This window comes from Mobula hypostoma, chromosome 4 (assembly GCF_963921235.1).
Source record: "Mobula hypostoma chromosome 4, sMobHyp1.1, whole genome shotgun sequence".
Taxonomy (NCBI): Eukaryota; Metazoa; Chordata; class Chondrichthyes; order Myliobatiformes; family Myliobatidae; genus Mobula; species Mobula hypostoma.
The window spans coordinates 36,518,259-36,538,036 of NC_086100.1; the positions used below are offsets into that span (position 1 = coordinate 36,518,259).

At 37.4% G+C, this 19,778-nt stretch overlaps 1 protein-coding gene across 3 annotated transcripts in view; it reads right to left on the reverse strand.

Moving 5' to 3' along the window:
- rubcn (rubicon autophagy regulator) overlaps nucleotides 1–19,778 on the reverse strand; it is a 61,711-nt gene that overhangs the window by 16,310 nt on the left and 25,623 nt on the right. For 2 of the 3 annotated variants that reach the window (XM_063045606.1, XM_063045608.1), the window contains exons 8-19: nucleotides 19,634–19,678; nucleotides 15,693–15,788; nucleotides 11,997–12,112; nucleotides 9,066–9,270; nucleotides 7,557–7,661; nucleotides 6,941–7,015; nucleotides 4,061–4,121; nucleotides 2,762–2,894; nucleotides 2,264–2,409; nucleotides 2,090–2,154; nucleotides 1,309–1,547; nucleotides 661–722 (exon numbers count right to left, since the gene is read on the reverse strand). In XM_063045606.1, coding sequence (XP_062901676.1) covers nucleotides 661–722; nucleotides 1,309–1,547; nucleotides 2,090–2,154; nucleotides 2,264–2,409; nucleotides 2,762–2,894; nucleotides 4,061–4,121; nucleotides 6,941–7,015; nucleotides 7,557–7,661; nucleotides 9,066–9,270; nucleotides 11,997–12,112; nucleotides 15,693–15,788; nucleotides 19,634–19,678 — 1,348 coding nt within the window. The remainder of the gene's footprint in view (nucleotides 1–660; nucleotides 723–1,308; nucleotides 1,548–2,089; nucleotides 2,155–2,263; nucleotides 2,410–2,761; nucleotides 2,895–4,060; nucleotides 4,122–6,940; nucleotides 7,016–7,556; nucleotides 7,662–9,065; nucleotides 9,271–11,996; nucleotides 12,113–15,692; nucleotides 15,789–19,633; nucleotides 19,679–19,778) is intronic. The other variant, XM_063045607.1, reaches the window with a different exon arrangement.

The window sequence follows — 19,778 nt, forward strand, 5'->3', positions numbered from 1 at the left end:
TGGAGGACCGCTTTGTCAAGCACTTCCGCTCCGTCCGCCACAACAGATAGGATCTCCCAGTAGCCACCCACTTCAACTCTGCTTCCCACTCCCATTCAGATATGCCCATACATGGCCTCCTCTACTGCCATGATGAGGCTAAACTCAGGTTGGAGGAGCAGCACCTCATATACCGTCTAGGTAGTCTCCAGCCCCTTGGTATGAACATAGAATTCTCCAACTTCCGGTAATTCCCTCCCCCTCCCTTCCTCTATCCCTATGTCATTCTGCCCCCTCCCCCAGCTGCCCGTCACCTCCCTCATGGTTCCGCCTCCTTCTACTACCCATTGTGTTTTCCCCTGTTCCTTCTTCACCTTTCCTGCCTATCACCTCCCTGCTTCCCTTCCCCCACCCCTTTATCTTTCCCCTTACTGGTTTTTCACCTGGAACCTACCAGCCTTCTCCTTCCCACCCTCCCCCCACTTTCTTTATAGGGCCTCTGCTCCTTCCATCTACAGTCTTGACGAAGGGTTCCGGCCCAAAACGTCAACTCATCGTTTCCACGGATGCTGCCCGACCTGCTGAGTATCACAATCTTTATCCTCTCCAACCTTTTCCATGCCTATTTCACAACAGAGAAAGAAAACTGTAAATTGTGCTTTCAATGAAAAAAAAACTTACTCTTTTGCCAGCCTGCATGTTTTCAATAGATTCTTCATGTGAACTAGTTGCACTCTCAACATCTGCAAAACATTTCAAACAAAGAAAGCACTATTTTTTAGATACTTTTATGATTAATTACAAACAATGCTGCTTGGAAGAAAAAACTAATTTCACTATCTCATTTAAACAAAACTATGGCTAGTTTTCAAACAGGCAAGTGAATTGTCATTAAAAAAATAATGCTTTCACACTGGCCTTACATGTGACTGAACCATTCTCATACCTTTGGATGATGCCCAATTTAAAAAGTATAAGATTGATTTAGTTGAATGACTAGATTTGTAGCAAAGGTAGTTTATGAAACATTTAAAGGAAAAGTCAAAGTCAACAACCCTATGATTCTTTAAGGCCAAAACAAACGAACAAATAGCTTTAATCTGTTATTTTGGGTATTGAATGAAATTTGACCAAAAAATAAAATCACATTGTCCTTAAAATATCCATTTGGAATATTACATCTTACATGAACACCATATGACAATACAACAGCGAGAGTCCATTCCCTCCACAGGCACTGCAATTGTGCCTTTCCACTCAGAAAGCAGTACCGCTTAATGAATGATTTAAATTCCATGCTAACCAGGAGAATTTTTAAAGATTGCTTACATGAACTTGATCGAGGGCCTTCACCTTGCGATATAAAGCAACGTTAATGTCCTGAACGTTGAAAAGTGGATCATTCCAGATTTTATTCAACAAATCCTTAGAAAAGTTACTGACATAATACTTGCTGAAGTCCCATTTCCGCAATATTCGGCTTGGAACTGCTGACTGCACATTCTCATGACAGCACTGACAGAAATACTTTCCCAGATATTCACAATAACGTAGTCGCTTTATATATTCTGTAAGGAATAGGTAGGAACTGTTACATTCAGGAACAAGTAGGGGAGGATACTCTTCATAGTAATTACACTGAAAATTTAAAAGAAACCAAAATCTGCATTCAACTAATTTCTTGTTTCCCCTTTAAAAGACTAAGTAGTTGTTCTTCAAAAACAATTTCTCATCTTTCAACAGTATTATTTTTAAATCAAACGCTGGAAGATAGTGACATGAAAAAGTTGTGATTCTGCCTTTCCACTAGTCTCAGAAAGCAGCACCGCTCAATGAAATATTTAAGTTCCATGCGACAAGGCTGCTAAAAGGTCTGCAGACACTGCAAAGTCTTCTACCATTTAGCCAAGCATTTCCAAAAACCATTACTGTAATAAATTCTCCACCTAAATGAAAGGAAAGGTATGAGGAAGAACTGTTTGCTACAGAAATTATGCAGTATTTTAAAATGACTTTTAAATATAAATACAACATGATATACAGAGTATTAGACAAGGTTATCCAAGTAGAAACAGAACTTTATTGTATTAACTTTCTGAATATCACTCACCAGGGTCCACTTTGATACCACATCCTGCACAGCGGTAATTTTGTTTGGCAACAACCACCTTCCTCCTGAAGTAACACATTATTGTAAATGATAAGATATTATTTTAAGTTCAGGCTAAAAAAATGTTCATTAAGTAGAAAAACAGCCAGATTAATTTGTAAAGCAAATTCTTACTTGGGGGGTGGGTGTATATTAAAGATTATTTGTGGCCTAGGTGGTGCCCACTCCAAGTTTCCACGCACTCTTATTCGTAGTTGGTAAATATCAGCATGCTCACCATCATCAGGAGATACCGGAAAAGAGTCTGGAATTGGCAAAAGCTGTAAGGAGGAAGAGGTTACTCCATGTGGAATTAGAATAATTAATTCACAATCAGTTACATTTGTCTACAGGAACAAATCTACAAGCGCTGCTCTACAGCTCGACATCTCTAAAAGGAGATGTACACAGAAACATCTGAACTTCTGAGCATCAATTCTTGGTGATTTGAAGATCTACATCTCCAGTAACCAACAGCAGACCTTGCTACACGAGTGAATAATTGCATCAGTGGACTTCAAGACTTAAAAAATAAAGTTGTATCCTGTGATCCTCAACAACGGATTTTATTTATAAATTAAATTGTGGCTTCATATGTCCCTAGCTGCAAGATGAGGAAACTAAATGCCTCACCTTCTGAGGCGCATCGTGCTCAGGAACCAACCAGTCCAGCTCTGACGCAGCAGGAAGTTGCATCCCCTCAAACTGTTTGAGCAGACCCATAGCAACTGCCTCAGCCGAATTGGAATGAAGGAATGAAAATGAACTGCAACAAAAAAATAAGTTTGAGTTATCCCCCCTTCAATCGAAATCACAACATGTTTGTTATAGAATGTCCCATTTTGTTTTAAAATTTAAAGCGTTTTCCCCACAAAAAAGGTCCAGAGGGATGAAAAAGCTCTGTCGAGTACAGAATAAGATCGCAGGATGAATATGAAGATCAAGGTACTCTTTTAGTAGAGTGAATAAACCTCAATATATTTCTGAAGATTTCATTTTAAATACATGACCACTTAGAGCAGTTTCATAAAGCTCTGGCAGCAATCAGAAAATAAAGCTTCCACTATTCTTGCCTATGGCAAATGATTTTACAGTCAGTTGTTTCCTAATCATTGTAGCTTCATTACCCTAAATGCAATGTAGTTTTTTTTATTGAATTCCATTCCAGTTTGAAGCAGTAAAAAGTCCAAGTGAATGATTTTACAAAAGCAGAATAATGAAGATTTGGGATTGAAACTTGATCAGCACTTGATATTATCAGTTTCACAGCTGACACTAGAACAAACACGAGATACTGAAAGGTATCATTGGTATACATGGGAATTCTAGCATTGTCGCCAGATAGCATTGCCATGAAGCAATATGCTAAGGAGAAAAAGAAATGATCACAAGAAAAACCTTTCGGTAAATCTAAAAATAAACTTTTCTGAGAGATGTACTGGCTACAATGGAGTCAGTGACAGTGGATCCAAACAAGGAAAGAGAGAACTAGCTATTTAATGGATAGGTGCATAAAGTGTGACTACCAAAGGAACAACTGTCTAGGGGATGGTAGAAATCTGACAGCAAGTTAGAGCAAAACCCATGAACCATGGGTGGCACATGCTGGAAATCTGAAACAAACATATGCTCCGAGTATCCAGCTTAGGCAAAACATTTGAAGAGAGAAACAACTAAGGTTTCTTGTCAATAACTTTTTGTCACAGTTAAAAATTGCATTTTTGTTAGAAGCATTAAAGCTACGTTAAGAGAAGCCGCAAAATAGTCAGCATACCTTACATTAGTCTAAATTTTAATTTAAAAGGCAGAGTGGGATAGAATCAGCTTTTACAAGTTAAAGCATAAGCAAGAGAGAAATTAAGGCGAATATTATTGCCTAGGAGAATGCTTTGACATAGCAATTTTTTCACTACACATTTCACTTGGTCTTACATGGACTCAGAGTTTATTACTGACTTGGTGCTTGAAGCCAAACTCCTCCTAATATCTGCATCTGGAAAAGAAAAACACAGCAATTAAGACTGTAACTCTTAAATAGTCAGAACTTGGAACTCACAGATCAATGTTCCAAGCAATAGTTGAACACACTTATTACACTTTCACTGTTTGAATCATTTTGTAGCTCAAAATACCAATTTTTCCTTTTAAAATTTGCAGTTCACACACATAAACAGAATAATAAAACTGGAACTCACTCAAAACCACGAGATTTTCAAATTTGTGAAAATCAAGTCACTTAGAGATTTTAAAAGATACAAAACATTACATCAGTTGCACATGCAAGTTGCTTCCTTTACTAAAAGTCTTCAAACTGCACGGGGGGGGGGGAGGTGGACCCAATTATTGTGTCGTTTTTAAGCTTAAGCCAATGCCTTTCTACAAACGTAAGTATGATTACATTACTCCAGCAATAGAAGACAATGCAATGGGAAAAAACTACAGTTATTCTAAACAAGAAAGGGAATTACAATGTATAATGATTACCCGGTATCAGTCCAGTACTGCAAGTAACATTTTTAAACTGTATAAATAAATTTAATTTTTTGCTAGGTTTCAAAATGAATATTAAATAAAGCAGTTATGCTTCACTGCATATCTTCAATAATGCTAATTTAACAAAACCTTTAGGTGCGAGTATCACATAGGTGCCAACTTGCAAGTCTGTGTGAGTTCTTTTCAAAATTTTCTGAATAAAATGATTTGTGTCAGGAATGTCAATAATGTTCAATAAAACTACAGTAAAGGTAACATCTATACAACATCAACTTGTACAAAACATTTGGCTAAACTTTGAACAATATTCAAAAAAAAAACAGCTGAAAAAATGGTAACATTGAAAGTGCAACAACAAATCTAACCTCTATTACGTTTAACAAGAGACAATTCAAAAGAAATCTTTAGAAATTGAGAACATTACCAAAACACAACACTAACAGAAGGACCATTCCTCAGATCTCAATTAACAGTGTAAAATCTAACAGATCAAACTTTAAGATCAACTCATTAAAACAGTATTTTAAATTGAGAGTAGCTGCACAAGAGTAGATGGGACAACATTAAAATCAATTTAGACAGAACATAACGAGTTTTACCATGTTTGAAAATCCAATATACCTCTTTCTATTTCTCTTACTTTCAGGGCATGGAAGCAAGCTAAACATGGCATGAGACTCGGCCTCTGATGTGTTCTTAAGACAATGGTAATTATGTGTTATTTATCAGACTAGTCAAATTGAGTTTCTGATCAACAGTGATCCACAGGAATATGATGATGGGGATCTCAGCAATGATAATCTTAACAGTACAGAGTAAGTCAGAAACACTATTATCACTATCATCAGAAGAAAATTCATCCGTATTCCTGCCTTTTTACACAAAATCTCCGGGCATTTTGCAAAATGCCCAATGATGCCATAATATCTATTATGTTATAATATAGATGGTGTTGGTATTATGCATTCCCAAGAGAGATGCTACAATAATTTTGAAATGTCATATGTGGCACACATATTCATAATTATTTTCAAGGACATTTCTCAGACCTCCAAGTTAACTTGTAATCTGGACTTAAAATTTTATGCTTATCTGTAAATCAGTTGCCATTAGAGTTTTTCCTGGTCTGTTGTTTGGTAAGCATTCTAATACTTTATGCATTCATGTGAAGTATTGAAATGAAAATAATAGGAACAATTATTTTTAACTCATTCCCTGTTAAACAATGTTATGCAAGTATAACAGATTCTATCGATCCAAAAGTAAAATAAAACATACTCTGCTTCTCAAGGAAAGGTCCTTCCTTGAGCCTAACTAAAACAAAACACAACACAAAACACCAGAGAACTCTAGGGAGAGCTGCAGCCTTTCACAATAGAGCTACAAGCCTATTAACAAACTCAATTCAGTCTCTCAAATGTTGCAATCAGTTGGGTGATCTTTGCTAGGTGCCATTAAAGGCATACCTGGCCTCAACAGCTCCAATTTAGATGCAAAGTAATTAGAGATCCTCATTCTAATTTATTCATAGGACATAAATGCAACTAACAAAGCCAGCTTTTACTGTCCATCCCCAACAGACATCATTTCACTGCTACCAGGAGAGAAGTAAATACTACGTTGGTGGGTCTTGGGTTTGGAATCTGATGAAGGCCACATAGATAAGAATTGCAGATTTTCTTCACCGAAGGATATTACTGAACTATATTTCATACTTTGAATATAAAGCACCATAGCAGAATTTGATCTCATGTCTTTGAATATGTTCCACGGCAGTAATTTAATTGTACTACTAAATACGAAAAGCAACTCTAGAACTGATGCAACCTCAGTTATTAATAACTTAACTGCCATGTGATAAATGGCCACTTGGCCAAGGGCTGCCAATCTGCATAGCACCAAAGGCAAGAGAGGATATTAAAATGTGAGCTAATCAAGCTGGGAGCAAAAGGCATTTTGCTCACGGTAAATTGGACCTTGCATCTTTAGGACATCATTTAAAGAACATTAAATGATCCTTACATCAATAACTCCCAACTTATCTCCCATATTCGTTCTCTATTCCTTTCCAAGTTCCCTTAACTTGGAACAATCTAACGTTACTCATGGCAGCCTACATCTTACAGCAGCTCAAGGATGACTTAACTTTCCTAACAATCTTCAATATATGGATTCACCAAAATAAAGATACAAATGTAGAAAAAAAGTATATAAATTAATGGCAGTAGGCCGAGCTCTCCCTTAAGTACTGTGGAAGAATTGGGAAGGAAACAGAGAGAAAACAAAAATCAGACAACATCTAATTCTCTAATGAAGTACCTGAAAATAATGATGCCATTGATGCTGAGAGCCCATTCGCTGACATATGAATGAGGTTAGACTCATCAATACAATCTGTATGACACAGTGACAATAAGATTCACATCATTCCAATGGCATTTTCCAGCCGCAATTGTTAAAATCAGTAGTATGCAGACAGAATGCATACTACAACTGCCTAAAAAGCAGAAAATAAACCAGACTACCACATCCTGAAGTACTCATCCATTCAATAGTTTCTTTCGAGTCAAAAGAAACTCCATGGATTTTTACAGAAAAATAAAATAGATCATTTTAGTGCAATATCCTGCTGCAGAACATTTCAAATAAAAAAAACATTTATTTAACAATGAAAAGATAATTTTTTCCCCAAAACAGTCATGAGTTCTGACTAATTCTCACTTCTACCTTATGCTCAAGTGACAAATTAAGATATTGTGAGATAGTCAAACTGTGGCATTAATCCAAACAGCCCATAAAACAAGTGAAGAAGAAAAGAGCAAGTTGGGGAGAATCGAATTCCACACAATATCTAGTAAAAGGAAAGTCTACATAACTAGTTTTCACTTGTTCCGCTTATTTAAAAATACCTGTGAGACTGACAGTTATACATTACCTTTTAGTTCAAATTCATCAACTCCATCAGTGGTGGATCCAGAATCTGATAATGGTGCAGAATCATGGGAACTGAAAGGGGAGCTGCTTTCAGTGGTGGTAAAAGCTATGAAGGAGAAAACATGTAAATATTTTGCATTTTACTGTGGTGTCTGGATTACCAACAGGGCCAAAACAACTAGAAACAAATACCAATGAAAAAGCATCCTTGCAACAGTATTTAACATGTCAAGTTTAAGACCTACTTCACAGAAATTAGAAACTAATTTAGCATAACAGCTCAGTACAGTATTGAATAAGGATTATTAGATTTAACTTGCACTGATAAATTTAGAATTGTGATATGATGGGGTTTGATGGAGCATTGCTGGAGCTGGCTTTAGACTGAAGCCCTTGTATCCTTTCTGGTGATATAATAAATCTTCAGGCTCCTCTTATAGAACAAAAGCACTTTCCCTGTAGAATAGCAATGATCTTCCCATCACTTAAAAGCAAATTATTGGCAATATTCCTTATATCCAGTGTGGAAATTTGGTATGTATAAATTACAATAGTGACAACATGTCAAAAGTGACAATAGGCTAATCAATCCATGTTTTTGTCTCTCCTGGGATCAATGCTAGAAAAATTTGGAATTAAAATCCCATCATACAAATGTTTCAAGTCAGGCTGAGGGGAATAAGTCTTTTAAAAAACTGATTGACTAACTTGTCAACAGATAATGCTTTAGTATTAAAATGCAAGTTCCTATAAACCTTTTGAAGTTAATTTTACTAAATCACTCTAAAATAATTTTTTCATTTTAACCACATACAGTATATCTAATCAGATTAGAATTCAGACAGTAAAATACTTGAATGCCAAATTGAAGACTGCAGATTTGTACAAGTATGGTATTTACCTATTCATCAAGATTTAATCACATCCGCTACTTGAAAATTCTAATTTTGCTATTCAACTTAACTTTTTTGCACTTTCTAATAGGATCAAAGTAATTTTCCACCTTCACGCTGACATTTTGTCCAGTATGAAAAATGGTTCCTTTACCATTTCTTGTCATATATATATATATTTCTTATTGCTTTGCTTTTGTATGAATACATTGCAATTTCCCATTTAAGCTCATTCCCTAATATTAATAACCACTTTCGCTATGGCTCTGGGTCTACCAGTACATTAAAATTCCTGTACAACAGCATGTCATTATCTGGGGTCAATTTGACAGATAATTAAAAAATACTTCCATCATGCAACATTGCACTATCTCCTGGGCAGACTTTTTCCAGAAGAACAGCTTCAATTACGTTTTTTTTTAATATTGGCACGGCCTCAAAGGGATGAATGCCCTCTGCTTACACCAAAAAAAAACTCCTACATTTTACCTCGTGCCACAAATGAAGTTCACTATAGTGAGGCTACCACTCTAATTTTAGACTCATTTACAAATGGATGAAGATAATATTTATATCGTATAAATGTAAATATTATTAAGAATAATATCTATACATACTGTCTGACTCAGCATTCCTGACCACAGGTAAAAACTTTCTGGTTTGGATTTGTTGTCGTCGAATTCGAATTTTTTGTTTTAGTTCCCTTATTTCTTTGTCGCTGTCATCTTCATCATCCTCCATCATGTGTTTATTCATTAAATTGCATTTCATAAGTTCAATGGCAGCAATTAATGATTCAGAGATACTGAAATGTGCATTCTCCTAAGGAAAGAGTTTGCATATTAACAATATATTTCAAAACAAAGCAGACAGAGTGTGTCAGAAAGATTTCTCCTTTCAACAACAATGGGACTATAAAATACATACTCAAGAATTTAGGGGTGGCAAAACAATGTAACTTGACAAATTCTCCACAACTAATAGCCAACATTCAGTGTTCTAAATAAAGTGGATGCAAAGATAGTTTAGAGATCAGCCAAATCCCCTGATTGTGGAATAATCCCAGCGTAACATAAAGCATTATATTGTCATTATGATTAAATTAAGGTGCATAACATTGCAAAAGGTATTAACAAGCCAAATACTGAGAGATGGACCTAATACACAAAATCTTAAATGATCACATTCATCCATATGAATAGTTTTTGTGGTTTAATTACTTGCTTTAGTGACCTATAGGTCGAGATACAAATAATTCAGAAATATGAATTTGTCCCACCACAACTAATCAAATAATCTGAAATTTTAAGAAACATTTCAATAGTAACCATATAACAACATTATGTAGTGAAGAACTATTTGGTCCTCAATGAAATCTGCCATCATTTATGACTCAATGACCCAATAACATGCATTGAACTTTATTTAAATCAACTGCATAGCACTAGCTGCTCTAGCTGGGAGTTATCATTCGCTTTGCTGTTAATAAACAAACCAAATCCAAACAAATCGCATAATAGTGAATGATACAAATAGTTCAAGATGAATTAAAAAGTGCTTACTGCACAGCTCAAAACAATATTGGACCACATAATTTCTTACAAGGGCTGCACCTTTTCCTGAATCCTTTTTAATAACTGTTTGTGTATAGAGGAGCAGAATTAATGACAATAATGATCTTAACTGATAAATTATGGCAGTCCAGTCTGTTTTGTTTTGTTTTTTTTAGGGGGTAAAACTTTTTTTTGAATCTTTTTCACGTTCAGTTATCAAGAGATTGGGAGGTTTAAATTAAATATGTTACTCGGAGTCTGTGTCTGTATATGTTAACCTTTATTAATGTAATCCTGATCTCTTTGTATCATTATCATTGTTATGCTTATCAATTTGAAACAATAAAAAAGATTGAAAAAGGGCTGCATGAAGAAAAAAAATCAGATCAGAACATCAGTCATAACAATGCAAGGTTGAAAAATGGGCTGCACTCACCCACATCTTGAACCACTCTATTAACCTTCCTTTCCATAAAACACAAGCAGCAGCCTTTCAAGTCTATTCCACCATTCATCAAGATAATTGTTGAATTTTCTTATGGCACCATTTTCCAAAACTATCAACCTATTTGTTGCTCCCTCAATGCCCAAAAATGGATCGGTTTCTGCTTTGAATGAACTCAATGACCATTCTAAAGTGACTTCTGGGGTGGGGAGGGAGGTCGAGAATTTCTAAGGTTCACTACCTTCTGCCTGAGAAAATTTCTCATCTCAATAGCAAATAAGTGACCCTTTATTCTGAAACTGCCTCCCGGTCCCAGATTCAAGATTGTTTAATGTCATTTCCAGTACACAATTATAAAGGAGAACAAAATAATTGTTATTCCAGATTTGTTATTCCAAGAGGATAGCCTCCTCCCTGATGGGAGTGGGACAAACAGTCCATAAGCAGGGTGGGTGGGATCCTTAATGATGTTACTGGCCCTTTTCCAGCACCTTTCTGTATATATGGCCCTGATGGCAGGTAGGCTGGTGTCAGTGATGCTTTGGGCAATTCTGACTACCTGTTGTATGGACTGCCTGTCTGCCACAGTGCAGTTTCACAGTCTGCCCCCATGCAGTGATGCAGCTTACTAGGATGATCTCTATTGTGCATCTGTAGAAGGACGTGAATACAGATGTACATAATGCAGCCCTCTTCTGTCACCTCAGGAAGCAGTGGCATGATCCTCAGCCATGATAAATATCCTCTCTGCATTCAGCCATTAAGCCCCGTTATAATTTGTATCCTTCAATGCCATCTCCCTTCATTGATTTAAACCTTAGAAAATACAGCCTGAGACCACAAAAGCTCTAGTCGTGGGAAAAACACCTTATTTCTAGAAAGTAGTTGAGTGAATATTTAGTGTATTCCCTCTCTGGCAAAACTCTCTCCAGATCTCACTAGGCCCTATACAATCCCAGTAAGACCATTACTCCTTAGTTACTCTAGAGCCCAGAAAAGCAGCTTACTGCTCATACAAACAAAAACTCTAATGCTGAAATGATGGCTACAATATCACCATTGGTAAGTCAAGAAACATCAACAGCTTGCAAATACTCATCAGGAATCCAAACATCTGTGGCCAAAAAAGGAGAGAAGAAATGACAAACCAAAATTTCAGATATACTCCATACAGTCACCCCAGAAAAAACACCCAAAATCACAGAGGAATTTTTTTAAGACAGAGGAAGTAGGGCTACTGCTATAACCACCCACAAGCTGCAGCAGGCACATTAGACTCAGAATAGGAATAAGAGTGAATGAACAGCTTCTGAAGGGTCGGAAGTGGAATAACCGGCGAGCCCTAAGCTGCCTCTGACATGATGAAATTGAGTTACTCTACTGCATCAAAGATCTGCAATTGCAGTGAAGGCAGACTACATGTAAGCCAGCTTATAAGTCCATCTATCCATGGACAAATTTGATTCCAGTGGGCGTGAAGCACAAGATAACAAAATTATGTAAGCATCACAGCATCATTTCACATATTTGTAACAAAATTATAAATATACCTTTTCCAAGTCAGCACAACTTCCAAAATCCTGCTCCGAAAGATAGCTGATCAGAGACTGGCCCTGTGATGGCCGACGAAACATTCCATCGGAATTGTTTGAGCGCTGTGATCCTTCTAAAAGAAAGAGCAAAACTACAAGTGGACATAGAGTCATGCGTAATGTAACCAAAGATACCATCATTTGCTAACGTGTGACTGAATGTCTCAGCAGTCCAAAATCTCATTTCTCTGTAATTGTAATAAAACAGTAAATTCAAGGTCAAGTTCAGTTTACTGGCATTGTACTGTGCACATGTATACCACCAAATAAAACAACATTCCTCCAGACCAAGATGCACAACAGTACATATAACTCACACACATACCACATGAAGTAAAATTACCACAAATAAATTAACAAATAAGGCACACATTTGATACGAGTTAAAAAGTATTGGTGCTTTGTCGATGATGAGATCTGTGTGGTAGCAGGGAGTTCAGTAGTCTTATGTTCTGGGGAAGAAGCTGTTTCCCATCCTAACAGTTCTTGGCCTAATGCTGCAGTATCTCTTGCTTGATGGTAGGACATAAAAGAGATTGTTGGACCGATGGGAGGGATCATTAACAATATGAAGGGCCCTGTGTACGCAGCACTCCTGATAAATATCTCTAATGGGTGGAAGAGAGATGATCCTTTCAGTAGTCCTTGCAATCCTTTGTAGGGACTTGAGGTCAGATGCCTTGCAATTCCTATACAAGACAGTCATTCAGCTGGTCAGAACACTCCCAATGGTACTTCTGCAAAATGGAAGAAGGTAGAGATGCCACTGTGTTTTCTTGACCAAAGAGGTGGTGTTAATGGACCAGGTGAGATTGTCCATTATGTGCACTGCCAGAAAGTTGGTGTTCCTTAACTCTCTCCATAGAGGAGCCATGTTTGTGCACTGAGTGGTCAGCACGCACATTCCTGAAGTCCACAATCATCTCTTTGGTCATGTCCACATTCAGACTCAAAGTTGTTTTGCTCGCTCCATTCCACCAACTGCTCTACATCCTCTCTGTACGATGCCTCGTCATCTCTGTTGATGAGGCCGACCAGTTTTGTGTCATCAGTGAACTTGAGATTGGGTTTGAACTGGATCTAGCTATACAGTCATGTGTCAGCAGTGTAAACAGCAGTGGGCTGAGCATGCAGTCTTGGGGGGCACCGGTGCTAAGCACAATGGAGCATAGAGATGCTTCTGCCAACACAGCCTTTCTATCAAGAAGTCCAAGATCCAGTTACAGAGAGGGGTTGAGATCCAAGGAGGACAATTTACCCACTATCTTCTAAGGGATGATCATATTAAATGCTGAGCTGAAGGCACCCTGATGTATGAGACACCATTTTTCAGGCGGAACAGGACGGAGTGGAGTGCAGAGGCTATGGCATCATCAGTGGGCTGATTTGAGTGATAAGCAAACCAGAAAGGGTCCAATGTAGCAGGAAAAAGAGATTTAATGCAATCCATAATGAACCACTCAAAGCACTTCATTATTGTTGAGGCAGGTTACTGTCACCCTCCTGGGGTGATAGTGGCCACTTAAAGCTTGAAGGGACAGTGGATGTTCCAGTGAGATGTTGAAGATGTCTGTTAGAACCTCAACTAACTGGGCTGCAAAGTCCATCATCACCTAACCAGGTATGTTATCAGGCTCCACAGCTTGACCCTGACTAGGATCTTCCTCAGTCTGTGTGGCTTCAGAGCTGCAAGTCAGACATGGCTACAGGCAGCACTGGGGCCCCACAGGAAACTGTATTGGCTCCCTTCCTGTTTACCCTGTACACCTCGGACTTTAGATACAACACTGAGTCATGTCATCTGCAGAAATTCTCTGACGAATCAGCAATAGTTGAGTGTATAAAGGGAGGATGGGAGGATGAATACAGAGCCCTGATGGAGGACTTTGTCAATGGTGCAAGATGAATCATTGGCAGCTCAACATTAGCAAAGCAAAGGAGATGGTGATGGACTTTAGGAAGACTAAGCCTGCACTGCTGTGTTACCACTGATGCTGAGGACATAGATGTGGTGAGGATCTACAAGTACTTGGGGTACACCGGGATGACAGACTTGAGTGGAGCACCAACACGGGCTGTGTACAAGATGAGCCAGAGTCACCTCTACTTCCTGAGACTGAAGTCCTTTGGAGTGCAGGCCTCTCCTTCACATGTTCTACCAGTCTGTCGTCGCCAGTACAAACTCCTATGTGGTGGTGTGCTGGGGCAATGGCATCAACACGGGTGATGCCAACAGGCTCAATAAACTGATTAGAAAGGCTGGCTCTGTTATAGAAATCAAAGTGGACACACTGGAGGCTGTGGTAGAACAAAGGACCCTGTGGAAAATCCTGGCAATTGTAGACAATGTTTCTCACCCTCTGCATGCCACCTTGGCTGGGCAGCAGAGCACTTTTAGTAATAGACTAAGACAACTGCGCTGCTCCAAAGAGTGCTATATGAGGTCATTCTTACCCTCAGCTATTAGGCTCTATAATATGTCAACCTATAGCTGGGAAAGTGATGACCCCTTCCTGTTAGACTGTTTGTGGTAACTTATTTTTTATTCTTTCTACTTCTCTTCTAATATGTATATCTGTGCACTTGTAATACTACTGTGACACCATAATTTCCTTTGGGATCAAAAAACTATCTATATCAGCTGTGGCCAAAGAGTGCCTACTCTTGGGGAGTAAAGTGGGTATTCTTCACGAGCACATCAGTCCGTTCATCAGACTGAGTGTAAAAGATATTCAGCTCATCAGGAAGAGAGACATCATTATCATTGATGCACAGGATGGACTTGTGGTTCATTATGGATTGAATGCCCTGCCACATGCATTTCATCTCTCTGGTGTCACAGAAATGGCTGTATATTCTCTGAATAATTCTGTTTTGTGGGAAGCGCAGCTCTTTCTGACCTGAGAGCTATCTTACCCCTCGGTCTGAAGGCAGCACTCCAATCTCTCAACTGTACCTGGACCTCTGCTGTCAGCCATGGCCTCTGATTTGCCCTCACATAGATGTGTTCAACAATGGTGACATCCTCAATGTAAAATTATGTAAAGTTATACATACACAAATAGATATATCAGTATTGTTAGTTTATATCTATTATTTTAAAAAATAGTATTTTTAAATACACAAATAGATTTTTCACAAGGTGTTTTCAAATAAGGTTATCCAAGATATCTTTACAGATGGGAAACCAGAAAGATTTATTTTCAAAAGCTGAAAACAGATGATTAAGAGTTGAGTGTTTTAATGCAACTGAGCCTTCTTCCACAGCTGTAAGATATAATTAATTAGTTGATTAAAATAGTAATTTAGCTAATTCTACAGCAGGCCAAAAGCATGAAGCATTTGCCAAGGTAAATTACAAACAGACTGCTTCCACATTAATAAGCACCAATATTTGATTAAAATATAGAATAAAGTCATCAAATCACCAATTCATTTAAAACTGTCTGGCTTACCTATCATTTATAACTGCTAAATGAGACAAGTGATTTGGATGTCAGCTAACATAGAAAGACAATCTAATCCGGAAGCTTTAAAATTTAAATTGAACATCAAGTTACCAATATACAGCCAATCAAAATCTCTGACAAAGATGAGTATTTTATGAAAAAAACAAGCATAGTAAAGTGAAAAAAGATTTTAAGCAGCATTTACCGGCTTCCATGTAAGGAGAGCTAGGAGTGCTAACTTCACTGCTCTGTGCTGAGAAAGGACCATTCTCCTTCTGGTGTCTAATCTCTGGATGTGATTCTAAAACACAAAATCCAGTTATTTGTTTAGTAGAAGAGATCCTTCACTTTGCTCTAGAGGGATTTTATTCTTTAATTATATTTCAGTCAAATAACTTGAAATTCACATTCCTCTCCTGAAAAACTAATTATTCAGGATATATCAACAGTTTTGCAATAATGCAATGGAAAGCATGCTCTAAAAGAATAGTTAAACTTTGCTTAAATTAACTCATCTCACTTTGGAAATTAACTTTAAACAGACAGTACATCTAAAAAAAAGGAGTAGGGTCTCTTTGGAAAGATAGGGGAGAAACAACTTTTATGCAATTGAAAGTAAAAATCTACAAATATTTAAATTACCCACCAATTTCAAAATGCCAAATAGATTAAATCAGACTAAAATAATGAAATACATAATGTTATTAAATGCAAGTTAGGTACAGAAGTGGCAGCAGTGGTCATATGAAGTAAGCATCAACCAATAACAGCAGAAATGTTTAGAAAAAGTGTTCAATTTAGCTTAAGTAAACACTAAATTATTTTTATCTTTGTTCAAGAGATTAGTTCCTTCATTACTTACAGACTCTATTCAGTGTGCAGAAGATGGATACAAATAACTTGTGTAGAGGCCTATATATACACTAAAACTAACCAAATAGCTGTTGATAGTTAAAACTACATCAGAATATTTAAAGCAGTACTGCGATTCTGCAGCTGCCTTCTGTCTGTCTGTATCTTGTTTTACGGCGGTTGGCATCCAGCTTAATGGTGCATTACCGCCACCGTCTGCTCCAGAATGTGCACTAGACATACATTCTAAATCCCTTCACCCAATCACACACACACACACAAACCTACACTTCACCCTCCCATCTTTGACCATCCTAGTATCCTATTCCTGTTTATTTGTCATATTCAATAAAAAAAAACCCTGTACCCCTTAAAAACGCTAAAAATACCCAGACTTGTGCTCTCTCACCCATGCCCAGCAACCCTTTTAATGTGAATTCCTGCATCCCCAACTCCCTTAATTTATTTCTCATCATCTCTCTCTGTATCCTGTACTTCCTGCAACTCAGAACTACATGTTCTGCTGACTCCTCTTCCTGACATTCTTCACACAATCCTGTCTGGTGTTTCCCTATCATTTTCAATGTTTTGTTTAATGCACAATGCCCCAGCCTTAACCTCGTCCACACAATTTCCTCTCTTCTGTTTCCATTACCTACCCTAGTAACTGCAACGCTCTTTTGTATTTGATATAAATGCCTCCCTTTCCGCAGCTGCTTTGCTTGGCACTGAAGTTTTTAAAAGAACAGCTGATAATTGACCAATATAATTACTAAAGATCATTAAAAAAAACTTTGACTTAAAGAAGCCAATCAACCAAGCCAGCTGCTGCCTGAGAGCTCAAACTGCGCACATACTGTAAATAGCATCTCTAAGAAAAAGTAGCAAAAACAAATTTGAGCTGTTTTCATTTAGAAATGATCATACAAAATCAGAGGTTTCCTGATGATCAGCAACACAGCTTACTCACCTACTGCATTAATTTTGGCTTGTTAGCAAAAAAGTGAAATAAAATAGTATTGCGTGTTTTTGGTTATTTACTGTCACTACCTTATGCATGCTATCCACAACTCAAAATAAAAACCAGTTATGATCACTGTTGGTAGCCAGACTACCAATTAGGAGTGCTTGGAACTAGTGTTCCAAAAGTTTCCCTATCCATTGATGGGACAAAGGCTATATGAAAATAAAATCTGGAGAGAAAACAGTAGGCATATTTCCCCATAAGCCAAAAAATAAAGCACTCAGAAATTCTGCCTATTTGCTATTCATCAATTCACAATTTTAGCAAAGGGAAAAAAAAGTGGAAAACAGATTAAAGTGAACAAGATATTCGACCAAGATATAATAGATTTGAGTAATAACATTTTGTCATTTTCTTCTATTACTCTTCTAGAGAAATCAAGACGATTGTATATAGAGTTGTAGACTTTCCTTCAGTATATGATTACATGCCACACTCATATACAGCCAAGTTGAGAGAAGTGTTTAATGAAGGGTCAATAGTACTAAAGCCTGTACTAAAACAAAGTTTTGTTATATTGATTTATATTAATTGATTAAATGGATTTTGATGCGAAGCTGTATTTTCTAAATTTGCAGATGATGACACTGTGAACTGTAAGAAGAGAAAACACCAATAGATTGGAAGAAATCATGCTACGATAAATGAAATTTAATACTGAGAAGTGCAAACCATTATATTTTGGCAGGGTAAAGAGAACCAACATAAACTACTAACCAAATTAATGGCATGATTTGCAAGTTTTCAGCTAATACCAAATCTGTTCTAAGAGGGTTGTATAAGATTACAATAGGATATTCTATATCAAAGTGGGCAAGGGAATGGCAGAAGAAAGTTAACTCAGAAAAGTACATAATGCTGCACTTTGGGAAATTAAGGCAGAACGGGACATATATAGTTCACAGCAGGGCCCTAGTAAGTCTTGGTGAGGAGAGAAACCCAGGAGTACAACTATATATATTCCTGAAACTGGCATTGTAGGTAGAGAGAATGATGAAGGTGATGTGTGGCACAATTGCCTTCATTGCCTAAGGCATTAAATACAAGAGACATTACAGTTACAAAATCCATCCGTTCAGCCACACTTGGAGTATTGTGTGATGTTTTGGTTGCCACACTACAAAAAAAGCTCTTATTGAGATAGAGAGGGTGCAGAAAAGATTCACAAGGACAATGTGTGGACTGGAAAGCTTGAGTTAAAGGACAGGTTGGATCTAATTTCCCTGGAGTGAAGGAGATTAAGAGGTGACATAATAGAACATAGATAAAAATATGAAAGGCTGAGATAGGGCAGCTATCCAGAGTCTACTTCCCATGGTAGGGATGTCTTAAACTGGAGGTCAAAGGTTAATAAGAGAAAGAAGTTTTAAAGGGGATCTGAGAGATAAATTTTTCACACAAAGAGCAACTGGTACCTGGATGGAGTTGTAAGAGGTGCTGGGTGAAATAGAAAAATTAACATTTATGATGCATCTTATTCTGTACTTGAAAGAACTTGGCATAAAAGGATATGGAATAAATTACCTCTTTCAATGTTGTAATTTTGTTGTGAAACAATTTCCAAACACCTAATGTTATAGAGTAAGAAATAAAGAGAATCCTAAACCTACACAATTATGGAATTTGCTGTTCTGGGCATATGCTAAAGTATGCTAAGTCTTGTTCAATGAGATCCAGTCTACATTCTTAGGAGGTTAATGAGGTTTGGCTTGTCACCAAACACTCTAACAAACTTCTATGGATGTGCTGTGGGAAGTATCGTGACTTGTCACATCATGGTCTGTATGGCAATTCAAATGGACAGGAAAGCAAGAAGCCGCAGAGAGGACTGTACTCAGCCCAATACATCACAGAGACATCATTCCCCGCCATTGGCAGTATATACAAGACACTTTTGGTACTATATACAAGAGGTGCTGCTCAGGAAGGGAACATCCATCAAAGTAAACTTGACTTTGACTTTAAACTGGAGGAGCGGAATAAATGTATTTAATGTATCTTAATTAATAAGCTACACAATTATACTCAATTTAAATTAAATGGCACTTAGAAATAAAGTGCTTTGAAGCAAAGATATCTGAAGAGCTATCATATATGAAGGTGGCAAGATAGGTTATTGGCTGAAGCAACCTCAAAAAGTGTAGAGAAATAATCAGTTCCATTTCTGTCCTTTACATATAAAGCTGATACTGCTGGTATAAGTAATAGGACTGAGGACTGCATGCTGCTTCATAATACTAAAAATTAAATTTATGACAGCATTTGCAAACCTTCCACTGGGTCCTCTACTATAATTGTGATTTTCCGCAGGTCTCCTTGAGAAAGCCGAAGAGTAAAAATGGGGGAAATGAAAGGTCACAAGACAAAAGGATTAGAGGTTAGTGTCAAATCCTTTACATTTACACTGTTCCCCCC